Source organism: Cimex lectularius, unplaced genomic scaffold (genome assembly GCF_000648675.2).
Source record: "Cimex lectularius strain Harlan isolate CLEC.00 unplaced genomic scaffold, Clec_2.1 scaffold25, whole genome shotgun sequence".
In the NCBI taxonomy this organism is placed as follows: domain Eukaryota; kingdom Metazoa; phylum Arthropoda; class Insecta; order Hemiptera; family Cimicidae; genus Cimex; species Cimex lectularius.
In genome coordinates, this window is record NW_019392633.1 from 284,954 (window position 1) to 305,146 (window position 20,193).

Genomic DNA, 20,193 nt, shown 5'->3' on the forward strand with positions numbered 1-20,193 from the left:
ATCCTACTTGCATTTGTATAATTTAAACAATGTTTATAAATCGCAGTCCCTGAAGATGACCTCAATAAAGATCGAAACGTTGGCACGATTAAGGAAATTTTTTTTTCTAAAACCTACGTCTCACCAGACCGTATCTCACGATCTCCAAATAATCATTAACTAACGGTCACTAAACACCACACATTAAACATTGAGCTTTGCAAAATGGACTGATTAGCGAGATTAGCCCTTAGTTTCGAGACGTAAGGCGTTTAAGAATGCCTGTGTTTCCAGTAGGCTGAGGTAGAATGCAACTTGAACTTTTGTTCGAATCTAACTTCCAAGAATCGAACCCGGGACCTTTACCTTACAGTCATGAGCGCCGTAACAGGGCCTAAACTGTTGCAGCTACCGGCGCATCATCTTTTTACCTTACAAAAATCAAAACACTTCTTTCCATAAAGGCTCGGTTAATGGAAGATTAAATTTTTTTGAAATTTGACATCGAAACGAATAACTGAAATCGGTCAAAACTGAACCTGTCGATCTTTTGCAGCTGGTTTTGAACTCGATGCACAAATATCAGCCGAGGATTCATTTGGTGAAAAGACCCGAGCCTGGATCGTCTGCTCCCATCACCGACCTGGAGCAGGAGATGTACAAGACGTTCGTCTACCCGGAGGCCGTATTCACGGCGGTCACCGCATACCAAAACCAGTTGGTAAGTGATATTCAATTTTTCAACATTTCACAAGAAAAATAGTATTAAAAATTTCCTTCAAGGCTCGATCTGAGATTGTTGAATTTGAAATAACGTTTCGGCTGTTTGCTATAAATAATACAAATCGTTGTCGTTGAATGATTTACACAACCAACATTTAAGAGCTAAATTAACCGTAAAAGTTGTATAATATTTTTTTTTAAATTCAACCTAGGGGCTTACATAATTAAAATCTATTACTAATTTCCACAATTAAATGGCATCACATAAAACTTGATAATCATCCTAATCTTATTGAGTGCGTAAAGCATGAACACTTGCGGGGTCATTACAACCCTCGGGTTCCGGTCCGAAAAAACAAACATTTGGAAGTACTTTGGGCTCGAGCCGGGATTCTGTGATGAGTCACCGTGTCATCAGACTCCAAACATTGCGGCCACCGGCGGTGCCCATTTAAAAATAAGTGACATTTTCTTTTCCTATTTTCCTACCGCTTGCAATAAAGTTTATAGTTTTCAGTTGCAGTAAAATCATGAGGCTTAACTCGTATGAGTTGTCTGGATAGATGTCCGACCTCTAACAAATGTACTGCTTCTACGTTGACGTGTCCTCTAAACCAATGTGAATTCATGGTGGAAGTCTTCATCTCTGATGTACCAGGGGCTATGCTTCTCATTACTATATTTTGAAATCTTTGATTTGACGATTGGTCTTGCTGACACATCTCCTGAGCTGGATGCCGTATGTCCACTAGGCTTGAGCACCTGCTGATAAAGTAAAAAGCTTACTTTCAATGGTCAAGAGAGAGCTTCTGTCTATTGACGTAATGGTCCGGAATTTAATGGGAGGTCTTCATTCTTTCTTTATTTTTTTCCACATTTTTTACGTGTGTTTTCCATCGAAAACATCTGTCATACCAAAGTAATTTGCCTCGTTGGTGTATGGAATTTCGAGAACTTAAGATAGGCTGGTATGTATTATATTTTCCGGTAGGTGAAGTACCGATTTTTCTTTATTCAGATTTATTCTCCTTTCGGAAGAGTTCAATTGTCGATTGAGCATCACTTTTTCCTACCGACATATTTGCCGTATTATCAGCGAACGTTGCCGTCGTATTGTCTTCGTTTTCTGATAGATCGCAGATATAAGATAGGGCTTAATTTACTGCCGTGAGGCAGTCCAGCATGGATCGGGGAGAGCTCCGAATAGACCTCTTCTTATATCTATCGTATCTTTCAGCAAGGTAAGATTCAATCAGTTTTTAGGTAGTTTGCTGAAATGGAGTTCTTATTTTATATGAAACCTTCATGCCAGACTATCGAAAGCTCGGGCCACAAATAGGAAAATAATCTAGCTTACTGTTTTATCATGAACTGAGTAATTCTCGTTTCTCAATTTCGAAGTCTAATCCAATTGTCGTCTGTTTACCGTTTTGAATGAATATTTCAACGAGTGTTTAAATCGATCGGTAAGAAAAAATTGGTAATAAATATTTCATTTACTTATTAAGTTTTCCTCTGTTCTAATTGCTAAATTGGCTTAAGAAGGACACTCGTCTATCGATGTTTCATTAAGGCATTAGAAAATTATCGTCAGTGGAAATGGGGGATGAAATATTCAGCAAGAGGGGACTTGGCTAAGGACTCTAGTTATCGGAAGAAACAAGGACGGCCAGGAAACAATTTGCATCCAACCTTTGATTATTTAATATCCCGCAACATCACCATGCCGCAGGAATGGACAACGCTCTTATTAATAAAAGGGACGAATAAATTATTGGTAATTCATTGAATGTTAATTGAGCAGATATTGCAGTATTTATAATTCTATAAAGAAAAGTCTAATTGAATTTAAATAATCAAATAGTTTTTCGGTTTATCCGTCCCAGGTCAGAAGTAAATTGTATTTTCTTCAAGGAACAAAGCTGTCGTGCACAACTGATGATAGCGGTAGTTTTATACGGAACTTTTAAATATTAAATTTTAGTAAATAGTTTTGAATATCTATTTTAATGGCTGAAAAATCTGGATAATGAGTTATGATTAGAGATAGGATTTCTGTTATCGCACATTTTACCTGTTTGAGTTTAGTGCTTTCTTAATTCTGTATTTGGCGTACGCAAGTTTTGGTATGTTCGTATTTGTTATATTTAGACTGATATCAAAATTAATCGTCCTTTTGAATGTCTAAAACTATTTTTTGTGAAGAGCAAAACACTATTATCATAATATCGATAAAATAATGAAATATATAAAATACGAAGTGATGATTGCTAGTCTCTGGTGTACACTTTAACTTTATTTTTAAATACATATAAAAATAGCTTTCACCGTTGATTTACCGTTCTTGATGCGCCGGTAATTTAAATACTATACGATTTATTACATTCGATTATGATTTTTTGTAACTTTATGCATTTAATCTACACTAATGGACAAAATAAACCATCCTTAAATTTTAATGTATTTAGGTTTATTCATATTTTACAAACCAAACAAAGGTTTGGTTGTAAAAATAAGACATTAAAAAAGAAAATGTGTATTAACTAATTCTAAAAAATATTGAGCAAAGAAAAAAAAGTAGAACTTTTTTGTCTTCTTTAATACCGAGTATTTTCACCTCAGGCACGAATCACGTCCTTCAATCGCCTTTTCATTTTTTGGAAAATATTTCTGATAATTGTTCGGAAATCGTGAGGTGCGGTCTGATGTGATGTAGGTTTCAGAAAAACATTTTCTTTATCGTGCCAACGTTTCGACCTTTATTGAGATCATCTTCAGGGCCTGGGATTTACAAACATTGTTTAATTTTAACAAATACATGAAGGATGTATAAATTCATTTTTTTCCACATCCGACATGTATTTGTTAAATTTAAACAACGTTTGTAAATCCCAGGCCTGAAGCTGATCCCAATAAAGGTCGAAACGTTGGCACGATAAAGAAAATGTTTTCTGAAACCTACATCACACCTCACGATTTCCGAATAATCATCGACTAACGGTCACTAATCACCACACATTTCTGATAATCCTGAGGATTTCTTTCCCATTCATCAAGAACAGCCGTTTCCAACATTTCTGGGGTGTTAGGACCTGGCTTTCGCCATCGTACTCGTCGCTTAAGTTGGTCCCAAATGTGCTGGATTGGGTTCAAATCTGGACCTTGAGCTGGCCTCACCAAGCACCCAATTCCATCCTCATTCAGGTAGTCATCCACAATACGTACTCCATGGGGCCTGGCATTATCCTGCATTAGCAAGAACTCTCACCAATCTGAGGAATAAATGGCACTACATGTTCTTTGATTGTATGTACCTCTGTGAAGTTAGAGATCGGGTTTTTTGGGGAATAGGGACCCCCTCATTATCTGTTGTAGAAGGACAACAATGATATCTATTTTCGAGATCTAGAGATCTTCCGCGCACAACATCAATTCGGTGCGGGCATCCAAAGAAATTCCATCCCAGAACAAGGACCCACCGTGGAACCATACATCATGGAACGTACCTATCTCCTGTGCATCTCCTTATGAAATTACGCCCATCTGAAGATTTGATGCCAACTCTCACCTCATCTGTAAAACTAGCTCGTCCCCAATATTGGAATGTCAAATTCTCGTGGACGAATTGAAACATGTCATTTTCTGAGCTCTTGTAAGAAGGGGTCTACGAACCCGATGCCGGGCCCTGTGGTTATTTTCATTGATCCTTCTTCTTACAGATCTGGAGGAAATCGAAACATTCAAACTTGTCTGTCTCAAACGCCTGACTGGAGCTATTGAAAAATATTTAAGAATAAGAATGAAATCTACGAAAGAAAAAGATTCACTGAAAGCTATATTTAGGCGTAGTAGAATAGAAAAGCATAACACCATGTTTTCTGCGAATGGGATTAATCAGTACAAAAGTAAATAAAGGATATATACAAAGCATTATTTACTTCTTTTCGTCTGAATTTTTGATTTTTCTGTAGTCGAAAATCCCAAGAGCACCACATTGAAAAAATGGCGGCTTGCAACGAGCAGAATAAATTGCATTTATACATTAATAAAATTCAGATAAATAACTGAATTCTATATAAATAATATTTACTGCTTATTTTGATTACGATAGCTCCTAATTAAGCGCAATTAATATAGAAAGATAATAGATTTAATTTGAAATACATTAAATTTGGCAATCAGTGTGCAAGTGTTTAGCAATGATTATATGCAACCAGAAGTTTCGATTACTGTACTCAAATTTGGCGTTAATTCGCCTTATTGGGGAGGATACCCTTTCTAGATAGATCTGCATTCACCTTGTAAGGTTTTTGTTCCTCATTTTGTCGATAGTCTATGAAGTATTGGAAAATTACATTTTTGCTAGCTTGTTGTGAAATCGGTTGTTAACAAGTTTGGTAGAATAAAGAACAGTTAAAGAAGATCTCAGTGGAGCGTTTGTTATTTGCACAAGCCTGAACAAAAACTATTTAAAGCCAGCCTTCCTTTGAAAGTTTTTATTCTTTGTAAATTTTGGATTTGGCCAGTAATATACAGGGTGTCCTTGTTAGATGGCCCGGCTGAATTTCTTAATAAAAAATAATTTAAATGGATCACTGTTCCTCAATTTTTTGAGGGAGGTTTTACCAACACTATTAGATGATGTTCCTCTGTAACAACGACAAGGAATTATTCTCCAGATTGACGGATGCATATAATTCTTTGCAGGTGAGACGTTATTTCAATCGCCACTGCCGGGATAAGTGGATAGGACCCTCTGTTGGTCTCCTCGGACACCCGATTTAACTTGACTATTTTCTGTGGGGCCATTTAAAAAACAGTGTCTACGCCAATCGTAACCCAGCAAACTCAGTTGGAGAATTGCGGCAAAGGATAGAAAATGTTTGTCAATCCATTTCCCCTGACTATCGCTCTGAACACCTGAGAAGAGTGGTTAAAAAGAGCAGATCTTTGCATCTTTAAGCAAGGCAGGCAATTCGAACATGAAATGTGATGAATAAATAGCATACCAAATGTCTGTTTTTTTCCCAAACATTTTGCCATAACTTTGTCATTGTTTGACTAATTTAAAATCCGATGACACCTATTGTTTTGTAAAAATCCTTTAAAATGATGTGTCAGGATGTATAGAGGGTCGTATTTGACATTTTGAATTTGAACTGGGCCTGAGGTACCATGTATAATTGTTCTCAAAAAACGGTAAAATTTGAAGAAACTAGAATATAAATATTAAACACATTTTTAAGGTCAGTGTCACGAGCGGGATTCGAACCCACGACCTTCGGCAAGATACGCCGCTACTCTACCACTCGGACACTAACTTCCCATCTCAACACCACCTTTTGAATTTTCCCTCCTTTTTGCCAATTTTCAAATGTCGTGTTATCTATTTGATTTTCGGCGACAAATGAAATGGCCACGGAGAGCTTTAATGACGTATACTTCATTTTAACTGATTAAATTCACTAGTTTTCGTGGTCCGCTTGACCAATTAATATCTTTCAATTAATTAAGGTTTTTCGTTGAGATAAAGTGGATCGAAGTCACGATAGCTCAAGTGGTAGAGTAGCGGCGTATCTAGCCGAAGGTCGTGGGTTCGAATCCCGCTCGTGACACTGACTTTTTTATCTCAACTAAAAACCTTAATTAATTGAAAGATATTAATTGGTCAAGTGGACCACGAAAACTAGTGAATTAAACACATATTTTTTTATAGCGTAATTGGTTAAGAAAAAATCAGTCTGGCCATCTAAAAAGGACACCCTGCAGACTTATAACTCCATAGGTTTTGATTTGAATTGTAATTTTCATGTATTGTTCATTAAGTAGTAAAGCATTTTAAATCGTCTGCCGAGTGTTTTTGTTTAAATTGCGTGTAAGAATGAATCTAAAACAGAAAACAACGCATGTATTTTTCAATAGAAGGGTCTATACTAGACAATCGTGATTATCCAAACTCATCGGTTGTCCAAGTTGAACGGTATTAAAACTAACTCGACCCTAGTTTACAATTCGCACGATAGATCAGTCGAAATGGCTTCCTTCAGTATTGTCGGGGATGCGATATGTTATTTCGAGTTCCAGGACTTCCGAGTCGGAGGCGGCAGGTGTTGTTGCCTGGTAATGGTGCCCAGGGGACTCCGCTCCGTTATCTCGTGATTTGCCGCCTCCGAGCCGGATTTGATTTATTTGTCAACACAATGTCGCCGCTTGTACAGGAATTAAGGGTGACAAGCAAATCGCTGTGATTGACGAGAAACCGCCTCTTCCGCCTATCACGCCGTCCTATCGCCTACGCCCGAATTTCTGATTTTTCTGTAGTCGACAATCACAAGAGCATCACATCGAAAAAATTGCGGCTTGCAACGAGTTGAATAAACTGCATTTACACATTAATAAAATTCAGAAAAAATGGCTGAATTCTATCGCGTCACAAGGTTACGGACAAGTCGAAAATTGAAATGCGTGAAATCGGATCGTACAACTTGTATTTACATATACAGGGTGACCGACATTATTTGCTGCGTCCACTTTTTTTTAATGAAGGAAATGATTATTTTTTTATTATATGAAGGTTATATGAATCGTCGGAGTGCCGGTGTTTTTCAATAAAAGCCCATTTGTAAGTATAAGTTCGAATGCAGTCCTGCTGGATTCGAACTACAGACCTTTACAGTGATAAACCGTGCGGCCACTTACTGATGCCCCTGGAAGGCAAAAAAAAAAAAAAAATAATGTGTGGTGATTAGTTAGTTAGTCGATGATTATTCAGATATCGTGAGATGTGGTCTGGTGTGATGCAGGTTTCAGAAAAACATTTTCTTTATCGTGCCAACGTTTCGACCTTTATTGAGATCATCATCAGGGCTCAAAGTTTTTGTTTTCTGCGTAAGTGTGCCATTGTTGCGTGTGGAGAGTGCAGAAAACAAGCACTTTGAGCCCTGATGATGATCGCAATAAAGGTCGAAACGTTAGCACGATAAAGAAAATGTTTTTCTGAAACCTACATTACAGCAGACCGCATCTCACGATATCTGAATAATTAAATAAATAATAAAAAAACTCGTACTTCATGTTTTTGATTTATTTTATTTTGGTTAATATCGATTGATTTTTCTTCTTAAATACAGCAGTATACACCTACCATCGGTTTTTCCCTTTCAAATAGGATCCAATTATTTTTTTACACATTTTTAGCCAAAACAAAGTAAATCAGAAACCATGAATATACTTATTTTTTATTTGTCTTCGTTAAAAAAAATTGTGTGGAGCACATAACGTCGATCACCCTGCATACGCACATGTATAGCGTTAAGCCGGTCACTTCTCGCAGTCCAACGGCGATTCCGGCTTTTGGAATTTACCATAAATTACCTCTCACATATTCACGCTGATAAATACATTCACTCTCAATCCATGCTAGGGACACAAACTATCAGTATTATATAGAGCGAAACAATCCTTAACAACAAAACAATCCCTAACCATCCCTAAAACAATCCTTTTTCCTCCAGGAATAGAACAGACGATTCAAATACTCCCTGCCATGCTTAAACACTATTTTCATGTCGGGTAGTATTTCTCTTTATGGAGACGAGCAATTGCACCCCTCATCAGATGGACACATTGTCCAACTTTTCTATGCATGCCGGATCTATACGTGGGCTTTTGTAATGTAATTATTGAATAGTTTTTTTTTATTATAAACTTTATTGTTTATTGTTATTGTTAACTTTATTGTTTGCTTGACCAATTAATTAAGGTTTTTAGTTGAGATAAAAAAGTCAGTCTCGAGCGGGATTCGAACCCACGACCTTCGGCTAGATACGCCTCTACTCTACCACTTGAGCTATCGTGACCTCGATCCACACTTTATCTCAACTAAAAACCTTAATTAATTGAAAGATATTAATTGGTCAAGCGGATCACGAAAACTAGTGAATTTAATAAGTTAACAGGAAGTATATCTTCACTAAAACTCTCCGTGGCCATTTCATTTGTCGCCGAGAATCGAATACACGACATTTGAAAAATGGCAAAAAGGATGGAAATTTCAAAAGGTGGGGTTGAGATGGGGAGTTAGTTTCCGAGCGGATCGAAGTCACGATAGCTCAAGCGGTAGAGCAGCGGCGTATCTAGCCGAAGGTCGTGGGTTCGAATCCCGTTCGTGACACTTACTTTTTTATCTCAAGTAAATACCTTGATTAATTGACAATAAAAATGTGCGCATATTGTCTTACAGGAATCGCCTTCACAGGCGGCTAAATCACATGAAACATGACTTTTAGGCGCATCGCAATGGATGTCCTAATGCTGTATTGCATAGCAATATATACAAAAACATTAACGTTTTTATTATTACAACACAACAACGACAGTACATACATGATAACAAACGAAGAACTGTATACACGAACATATTAACATTTTAATAACAAATAGCATGCAAAAGAGTATAAAAAGATAGTACATGCCATAGATTCTGATTCAATATGTCACGATATAGGAGTAGTTATTTGTGATACACTTAGTCCAAAATTCTGTGTATTAATGAGTTTTCCGAATCCCGTTTTTTGAAAACAGTCTTTCTTGAATTTCAACTAATTATGTGCGCTTACATATACGAGTATGAACTATTTTCCTCCAACTACTTCGTGGCGTCTAAGTATAAATAATGGAAACAAACATCAAAATACCTGCACACATATCACAAGCAAAGCCCACATTTTTCATTTTTTCGAATGACTGTGTACAGTTAAAGGATTGCGAGAAGACAAATGTGTGAAATCTGCAGCCAGTATACAATATTTTAGATTAGTTTCGCCAAAGGGGTCCAGACAAGGCGCATAAAAATAAAAACCGTCTTCTCCGCTTCTCTCAGGCTAAATATATTCACGTGGATCTGGTCGGTTGGAAACAGTGGCAGGGGACGATTTTATTTCCTAATTGCAATTAGAGTAATAGAGGCGAGTTATTTCTCACAAGTCGACACAGGACGAGCCAGAGAGGAGCAGCCAAGTGACACCTCATTTAAACCTATTAACGCTCCCCATTTGTATCTTCTAATGATTGCCCTCATTATGAGCTTTCTAAAATAACCCGATCTAGATATGAAATCTCAGATGTATGAGCTACCTATCAATATCATTTGAAAGTAGTTAAAAGCTTCTCCCTTGTGTGAATTACCAATGCTATTTCTTATTAAGAAATATGTAGCATGTCAACACCGCATTTGTGTTGATTGTGTTGGATGTCTTATTGCGCTATTAAGATACGTGAACTGACTTCCGATATTTTCATACCCTAAACGTACAACGTGCTCAGAAGGTTATTTATAAGGGAGCGAAAAAGTTCTGTCGGTTCTTGTTCGTGATTAATTGTAAATTGATCGTTTTTATGTAGTATTTTATGAAGTAAAATGACAGAGCTGCTAGATTATATAATTATTCTGGTTTGAACACTTTTCTGATCCTTGCTTTGCTAGTGACTAGTGTGCTTATAGTTCCAAAATAGCACACTTGCGTCATAGAGATTCAAGATTTTAATACGTTCAACATAATTGCATAAATGCCTGGTATGTAAGTAACAAAAGCATATTGTTTATTAAACATTGCAGAAAAAAAGTTTAATAAAGGTCATTCACTGGCATAAGTAAAAATTAAATTTTGTTTTAAAAATGGAATAAGTTCTGGAGCAAAAGAATTACGGGGGCAGGAGTATTCGGTCGTGGAACCAAACGCTCAGAACCCATGGGAAAATACATCAGTAGAGTCCAAGCTGAGGTCCATGCAATCTAAAGATGTACCCCATTCAATCTGAACATAGGGTACCGAAACAAGCACCCGTCAAAGTACAAAGTTAAAACATCATTAGCCCAAAGATGGCCCTGAATTGGAAAACTGATCTAAACAGATTAGGTATACAAAATAGTCACCCTCGGATCCGTCTCTGGACATGAAAGAAAGGAGAGAACATACCGTTGATAGATCCTGACCCTTCAGTGGCGTAGGGATTCACACTATCAATGAGTACCTTAGACAAAAGGACAAAATGAAAATGAGGAAACAGTGGAATTCCTCATTGTGCATAAACAATCCAAAATCCTCTAGCAAACTTTGGAAGGAAAGAAACTACAGAAAATGAAAGGAAGGAGGAACAACACTTCGAATCCTAACTGGATTCTTAACAGGAACTGTAGACTAAATGCAGATTCTGCAAAGAAGCCGAAGAGACATATCACACTACCAAGGTTTTTAGTGGAGATAAAAAAGTCAGTGTCACGAGTGGGATTCGAACCCACGATGTTCGGCTAGATAGGCAGCTGCTCTACCACGGAGAAATGAAATGGCCACGGAGAGCTTTAGTGAAGGTATATTTCATGTTAACTTATTAAATTCACTATTTTTCGTGGTCCCCTTGACCAACTAATTCCTTTTAATTAATTAAGGTTTCTAGTTGAGATAAAAAAGTCAGTGCCACGAGTGGGATTCGAACCCATGATCTTCGGCTAGATACATTGGATTCGAACATTGAAAAATGGCAAAAAGGAGGGAAAATTCAAAAGGTGGGGTTGAGATGGGAAGTTAGTGTCCGAGTAGATCGAGGTCACGATACCTCAAGTGGTAGAGCAGCGGCGTATCTAGCCGAAGAGCGTGGGTTCGAATCCCACTTGTGTCACTGACTTTTTTTATCTCAACTAAAAACCTTAATTAATTGAAAGATATTAATTGGTCAAGCGGAGCACGAAAAATAGTGAATATAAAACTAAGTGTTCAATATATTTTACATTCAACAAAACATCGTCAAAAATCAATTGTTTAATTGTTAATAAATTAATATTCATGGTACATTATATGAAAACTTTAAAAAAAAATCTGTTGATTTCCCATTGTCTGACGTAAGTAATAATACGAAAGCAGGTTATATCAAGAAGTTTAATATGCAGGCAGAAGATGCAATGGTGAAATTTCCAAACTGGTAAAATCGCTTCAAATTACTGGCCTCAGTTAACGAAATTACAAGGGTTAAACTTTCAATTAGCCGGTAATTGATTTTTCACCACGACCTAAATCGCGCTTATAGGGCGAGGCATGCTATCAAAAACAATAATAACATAACAAAGGAAAATGGAAAAACCTTCGAGTAGATACCATGAAAATCGTCATTTTGAAATGACATTGACACACAATTACAATTAACAAGGTCTTTAAATTATAAGCAAAGAGACAAAAGGAAAAATTAACTTTTCAAATTAATGTTACGTTAATATATTTTTTATTATTTTCAACTCAGCCAAATTATAGAATTTTTATTATTTCAGCTGAAGTCATTAATTTGTATCATTAGTTTATTTTATTAATAAGTATTAATAATAGTAATTGAATTTATTAATGTATTATTTTAAAAATAATGGAACGAGATCATCCCCTATTTTATTTTTCTCAAAATTTACTCAAAATTTACTGTGGCATAAGAAATTAATCAAATTGCATGGGCGGCATATTTGTTATTGGTGCATCCGTTATCGAAGGATCATCAGATTGCCCGCATTCTAGCGGCTTGTCATCATTGACGACAATTCCCGTTTCGGTCGTGTCACGAAGGCCTCAAAGTCAGATTTCCCCCCTTTCTGGCAAGATGATATTTCCGTTTGGCAATGAGGCGGAGGGATTTACATCGCCTATTTAAAGAGGCGGACCATTAGCTCTTTGGGCCCCCTCTAACGATCCGTAAGGGCTCTCATTAAGAAGCGATCCTTCACTGGAAAGGTCGGACCGGGTAAACACCGATCTGGCAGCCGGCCACTGCCTCCCTGGCTCCCTGGCCGTTTTATCTCCCCTTTCCGAAGATACTCTTCCGTTTTCACTTGTTTTCCTAATTTACATAGAACTTCTTTAGACGCGACTTTTGTCGTCAGTCTTGTTTCTCGCATAATAAGCAACAACTGCAAATATATTGAAGTGTCCATTGCGATGAGACGAAAGTTAGCTCGTGTCCTATCAAACCGCGTTGTGTGGTAGGTCCAAGAGGCGTAAATGCATGATAAATTAAAACTATGAATCAATCAAATTCGCTAGGTCAGCCTTTCCTCACTTTCGGTCTGTGAAACGCGTTTTGGCTTTATACCATCTTTAGTCGTAATACAGGGTGATTTTTCCCGGTTTCTTAAGTCACATGTATAATTGGTAATGATTTGATGTTTGATAGTTCGGTTGTTTACTCATTGAGAGTGCTGTAAAGCTGGTTAACGACCTGAATTGTAATCGGCATTGTCAGTTAGCCGAAGCCATGTGACAACTAAATAAACACGATAGCTGGAGTGGTGAGCAATGGCGTATTAGCCGAAGGTCGTGGGTTCGAATCTCACTCGTGACACTAAATTTTTCATTTGAAACAATACCTTGCATAAAGATTAATTAATTGAAAGCAGTTATTTGGTCAATCGGACCACGAAATATAATTGACTAAATACACAATTATTCAGTGGAATTTAAATATTTACGGTATTCACGCAACCGTTGTATTTTTGGTAAAGTATTATTGCTGTACTATACAAAAGAAGCAAATAAATTTTATTCTGGGGCTTTGGGACCCCTTGAATAACAAAAATAAAATAAAATACAGAAAATTTGTGTCCAAATGAATATGTAAATAAAGATTTAAATTTAATAGCATATAAATAAATGAAACGTACTGAATTAAACAAGAAGGGAAAAAAATAACAGAAAATTAACACCCTCGATGGTAGATTGTAGGGTCTTGAAGTAGTTAAAAAGACGGTATTGAAGATGAAAAGGGTTGAAGGACGGTGAATGGAGTTAGGGAGAGAATTCCAGAGGTTGTTGGAACGAATAAGTAAGGAAAGACAAAAGCGGTGGATTTGTATGTTGTCGCAGAGACCAGAAGGGTGGGAACGTGGCGAATGTGTATAGAAGACTTAAATGTTAAGGGATTATGTATATAGGAAGAGGAATGGGAAGAAATTGTTTAATAGAAGAAGGAGACAAGAATATATAGCCTGTGATAGGAGGGGTACAACCATTTCAAACCACCATACTATTGGACACATGACAACTCTTTGGTCTCTAAATATGAACCGAAGGAAGCAGGTCATGATTCCATTGATTCTGTTAACAAGCTTGCTGGTGAGTTCACCGTAGATCATACAGCTGACAGCCATAATCGAAATGGGTAAGCACAAGGGAGGATAGACACTGTAGGAATATAAATAGACGACGGTTTTTCTGATTAATGAAATTAATTAATTCTACTAGTGTAATATAGATATAAATATTATTATAGATAAGTAAAAAGGAAGGGGAGCGTCGGTGGCCGCAACGTTTAGGCGTTGAAACGGCGCTCATCACTGTAAGGTAAAGGTCCCCGGTTCGAATCCATCGGCCCTGCATTCGAACCCGACATACTTACAAATGGGCTTTATTTCGAAAACACCGGCACCCCGAGGGTTTATAAATGACCTCTGCTGTTGCAAACCCTCGTGGGGGGAAAAAGTAAGAGCTGCTAGAGTATCTGTTTAAAAGTACCTTGTTGAAATTGATTTTTTCTATATATATTTTATTTTTCTTACTGAAAGCGCTATTATAACACAGTGTAACTAAGCCTGAGCCTAGGTTGGAAAGACGTGTCAAAATTGTGCAAGTGAAGTTGACAAAACTTACTTCCACACCGGTTAAAAAATACCAAACCGTGCTAATGTCTTGAGTTCTTTAAAACAAACTAATAATTAAATCAAAGAAACTATTAATTTAGAAATAAATCAATGAAATTTGAACTAATAGGCTACTACAATAAAATGACCAAACATGAAGAAAAAATCTTATAATAATCTTTCTTTTTTTATGTATTATACTGTTTTATGCATGTGATTGCTGCAGTTCTGTATGAATCGTGGGAAATTGGCCCTAGTTGTTTAAAAAAGAAGACTTATTGGGTTGTTCGAAAAATAATACATATTTTCAGGTTTCCTTTCAACTTCCCCTCTATATAATAAACCGTTTACGTAAGATGAATTACTCTTTTGTACGAATATCAACTCTTTTCACTCCTCTTACAAGCAAAAATGTTTTGCCTCAGTAGCGTTTCTTTACTTATGAATAATTCAGTTTTACTAAGGTGTCAACACGTGATTTTCGCGTCATTTCGTTTTACGAGTTTAAACTCAGTCGGAACTGTACCCAAACGGCCAGAAACGTTAATGAAGCCTGGTGCGATTGCACTGTGACTGGACCACTGTTCTGAGATGGTTTAAAAAAATTCGAGAGGGAGATTTTAGCCTTAAAGACAAAGAAGGTCGTGGAAGGATTTCTCCCACAGATGACGATGTTCTGCGAGTTTTGGCTGAAGAAAAACAAGTTCCAGAACTTGCAGAGAATCTTTCAGTTAGCAAATCGACCGTTGCTGACCACTTTAAAGCAATTGGAAAGGTGAAAATTCTCGAAAGTTCTGTTCCTCATGCATTAAACGACCGCCAAAAAATCATTGAAGTTTGCGCTACACTTCTTTGCTGAAACAGAAACCTTTTCTGGAAAGAATGTTAGTTGGGATGAAAATTGGATTCTTTACGATAACAGCAGACTTTCTGGACAGTGGGTCGACAAAAAACAAGCATCACCATATTTTCCTAAGCCCCCAACTCATCAAAAAAGGAGATGATGATTCTTTGCTGTGTTGATTTACTACAGTTTCTGAATCCTGGCAAAACAATCAACGTACGATCTTGGTTGTGAGGTTTCTGCCACACCCTCGCTATTCTGCAGACCTCTCGCCTTCCGACTAACTTTTTTTCAGAACCTGGACGTTTTGCAACATAAAAAATTTTTTAATCAAAAATCATTAGAAGAAGCGTTTACAGAATTTGTTATTAATAAAGTCTCAAAATTGTATACAGATGGTATAGAGGAAGATGCCATTACGTACACGGCAGAAGTGTATTGAGAGTGATGGAGGGTATTTTAATAAATAAAAAATGTTAAAATCATTCATTTAATTTTTTTTTTATTTTATAACCATAAGCTTGCATTATTTTCCGGACAACCCAATAAAAGTATCCAACAGAAAAAGAATCCTAGTCGTCCCTGACATTTAAGTCAAATTTATAACCCGTGTAAAACAATTAGACATAGATTTGCCACGTGTGCATGGGAGCGTGAGAACTGTCGGGCGAACGTAGTAGCTGTCAGGTCAGTTAATCTTGTCAGGACGAGCACCCCTCACCGCTCCCATCGCCCACGGTGCCGCCCCCGCCGAACCGATACGTATCACCGTTTTATGCCACGGTTCGTCCTGCTTCCGGTTCGCCCTGAACATAATTCGGCCATTGTCATTATGACTTTTGGCCGTTCATAATTTGTACCTGCGTGAAAAACCCGTGCAAATGAGTTGTAACGATCGGAAACCGCTGATCTCGATTAAACCGAGTGATGGAAATAAGTGCGGAACAGCTTAAAACAGGCAATATTCATTATTTAACACAGATATGCATAGAATACAGTATTTGGGGTTACTTATTTTTCAAAACATATTGCTGACTGAAAAAAAAGTAAACATGACACAAGTCGCGAGCGACCACACAATTCACTATTCCCACAAAATCGTTTGAGATACCTGCTCCCGCGTTTCCTTGAGTTTCCCCTGCTAATTCTAGAACCCCAGTGTGGCTGTTGACCTTCTCATTCGTTGTGAGATTTATTATTGACGTCTGCAGGGTGAAGAACCTTAGCACGGTGTTGAGCGTAACTCACAAACTTTATATTTGAATAACACTGCCAACTAAAAACTATTTCTTAGTAAATCCATTACAGTTCGTGATCCGATTGACAAAATTACATTTTTCAATGAATTTATATTTATGAAAGGTATGGGTAGGGATAAAAAAGTCCCTGTCACGAGCGGGATTCGAACCCACGACCTTCGGCTAAATACGCCGCTACTGTACCACTTGAGCTATAGTGACCTCGATCCGTTCGGGCACTAACTTCCCAACTCAACCTCACCTCTCGAATTCTCGAACTGTAATGGATTTAATAATTAAACTGAAGTGTATCTTCACGAAAGCTCTCCGTGGCCATTTCATTTGTCGCCGAGAATCAAATGGATTACACGACATTTGAAAAATGGCGAAAAGGAGGGAAAATTCGAGAGGTGAGGTTAACTAATAAATAGTATTTATGAAAGGTATAAGATAAAAAAGTCAGTGTCACGAGCATATCGGACCGAATTCGTTAAAATGACTGCTCTGTCTGATGATTCGGCCGCCGATATAGCAATACAGTTGTGTAACGCGGGACTCGTTAGCAAATAACCACATGCCAGTGCGCACTAAATCGCTGTCTGCGATTCGCGACGGACGATGGTTAACGAAAAAGTCGATTTATCACAGAGATTTCGAGATACCAAAGGTCGACATCGTTCTTACACCTGGCCACATAACCCTTTGGCAAACTACACGTATCCAGTGCGCGCATCAATTAGCCTGCCACCGCCAAGAAATGAAAGTAGTGTAAAATATAAAAGACACTACCATCTCAAATCGAGTCAAAATGTATTATAAATAATAATTATTCAGGAATCGTCAGATGCGGTCTGGTGTGATGTAGGTTTCAGAAAAACATTTTCTTTATCGTGCAACGTTTCGATCTTTATTGAGATCATCTTCAGAGCCTGCAAATATATTTTGCATTGTATAAATTCACTTTTTTCCACATCCTACATGTATTTGTTAAATGTAAACAATGTTTGTAAATCCCAGGCCCTGAAGATGATCTCAACAAAGATCGAAACGTTGGCACGATAAAGAAAATGTTTTTTGAAACCTACATCACACCAGACCGCATCTCACGATTCCTGAATAATTATCGATTAACGGTCACTAATGACCATACATAAATAATAATTATCCGCATCAATGTGCATACATCATCAATCCAAATTTAGGAACAATTTATTGCACGACTAAATCTACTTTATATTTTCAATACATTTTTATTGTTATAACAAAAGGTTATTATTTGAAAAAATAAAAAGACAATTTTAAAAATTTCGAAGACCAATTAAAAACAACGGAACAGTAGATTTTGTCATGTAATGCAACAAGTATAAAACATATCACGCAAGAAGTGTTTTTATGCTTCGCGCGTTTGTTGTCGGAGAAGTCAAATTCGTTTTTCTTTATATTTGAAACTGAATCCATGAGTTGCTTAAGCTGACCTATCTTGCCTAATTTCGCGTTGTCTTAAAAACGAAAAATGAAAAGAAAAAGAAACTAATTGGAAAAAGGGACAAGTTGGACTTGTCAAATGGACTACAGACATCTCTCCTACAACAAAGATCGATAGGGTTCCGACTGGGGCATTAAAATCCAGTCGGCAAACGTCCGAGGGACATTTGTGTCGCTATTAGATCTCATTTCACACTGTTGCGGACACGGATTTGTCAAATGGCCCCTGACTCTCGGCCTGGAATACGATATAAATTAGGGGCGAGGGAGAGCGATAAGGGAGTAGCGGAAGGGAGTCGCCCCCTTACGTTAAATCACAACAGATGATCTCCCTGAGTCGCTCAATTGGCTAATTGCACAAAACAGGGGTTGGAATTGACTCATTTGGACCCACTTCTTTATAGGGATACTTAAAACCGACCACTTCATTGTTGTTAGATTTGACCGGGATTTCTACGCTCTCTCACAGGACTCACTAGTTACAATATTTCCGCTTACATGGGCTATCTTTTTTAAAACCAGTTCGTTCCTAGACACTAGATCTTAATTAAAATTAATTAACAAATGAAGTCGGTGATGCATCTTGAAAAATTGCTAACCCTAATCTGCATCAATTATTTTTAAATTATGAATAAAAAAACATTCGTGGGGACTGAATGTATATTTAATTTTTTCTAATTAATTATTGTTTATTATTATTTATAGCGTCGTGTCTACCACATTAGCCAAGCCTCATTATGTGATTGATTATGGGAAGAGGGGATAGATCAAAAAATTCCAGGGGCGACAGTGGGAATCGAACCCACGTCCGTGGTACAACGATTAACTATCTTTAATTCGAGTGTAGAAATGGTTATGGATGATTAGCATGCTTAAAGCAGTCTAAAAAAATAAATAAACGTAAGAAATCAATAATGTCAGCAAGCTAGCATATTTTTATGTGATTTTTTAGTTTATGAAAAATCAAATGCTAGTATTTTCTTTCTGAAAGAAGGTAACACGATTGGTTTGAAAGCAAAATTTCAATTAAACCTGGTAATACTGTTGTAAATTTGACAAAGCATTTATAAAAACATAATCTTATGTAGATTTGACCTTAATGTAGGAAAAGAGTTTTATGTACTGACAATGAGTTCATCAGTTAGGACTATCTCATAATTATGTGCGTCATAACTATCTAGCTTCAGGTTTTAGTGGCTCTTCAGTTATAGTTGCAGGAATGTCATTATTTTGCCTTCTCCTTATCTCTCTCGTTAATTATGTGTGCTGCTTTTTCCTAATTTTCTAAGCAGAAATTACAAATGTTCTACATACATGTTCTGCCACTCCCAATGGCTTTCTTGAGTTAATCTCAACGAAATATGCTGCTCCTGGCTTCTTCCCCTTGGTATGGTTTTTAAACAATTAAAATTAACTTAAATCCGTTAAGTAGCAACATAACTATACGCAATATGTACTTTACTACGTTACTTAATACGTCCAATAACAAGAAGTCCCCCGACAAAATAACTCATATCTACTGCACACTGAAGATGGCAAAAACCCGAAACGTGTTAACGGGTCGAAAACAATGAGAATGACTTACCAAAATTATACACATCGTTCATAATTATGTCGAGGAGGATATCAAGTGGAAATCGCACAATAAAATGTAAATGTTTACTTAGAAAATAAATTGTTAAGTATGATCGACCAAATTAAACATATTTCTTTTTTGAGTTCAGTGGTTTTTGAAATTGATGTGCTGAAATACTGCTGAAATTATTTCACTTTTTTAGACCTTAATTAATAAAATTACGTTTAAAATATGACAATTTGTAGTTTAATAACCTATTAGAACTTGTAGAGGGAAGTCTGGCACGTCGATGGCCAAATTTGGTGTCTTTCGTGTTTTAATTAAGAAGCGGACTATAAATCTGCGTTTCGGTACATTTTAAAGGACAAAATTCTATTTATCGCAGCCTCTGGCTCGCGATGTTGTTTTGTAATAGGGCGCATAAAGGGCACTGCGATAGAACTCGCCTGTGCCAAATGTCGCACGAGTTTGAGCGACAATTAGTGTTCTGCAGAGGCTGAAAATCCGGCGATCAAGATCTTTGCCAACTCACTATTTATTTTTTTGTTATTTGCAGATCACCAAGCTGAAGATAGATAGCAACCCTTTCGCCAAAGGTTTCAGGGACTCCTCCAGACTCACCGAATTCGAGAGGTAACGATAATCGTAAATATTTAATATTACTTAGATATATACATGT

General features: G+C 37.1%; 1 protein-coding gene across 1 annotated transcript in view; it reads left to right on the forward strand.

The window, feature by feature from the left end:
• Window positions 1-20,193, forward strand: part of LOC106668791 (T-box transcription factor TBX20-like) — a 64,111-nt gene that overhangs the window by 40,711 nt on the left and 3,207 nt on the right. Inside the window, exons 4-5 of the mRNA XM_014397888.2 lie at window positions 536-700; window positions 20,071-20,147. Coding sequence (XP_014253374.1) covers window positions 536-700; window positions 20,071-20,147 — 242 coding nt within the window. The remainder of the gene's footprint in view (window positions 1-535; window positions 701-20,070; window positions 20,148-20,193) is intronic.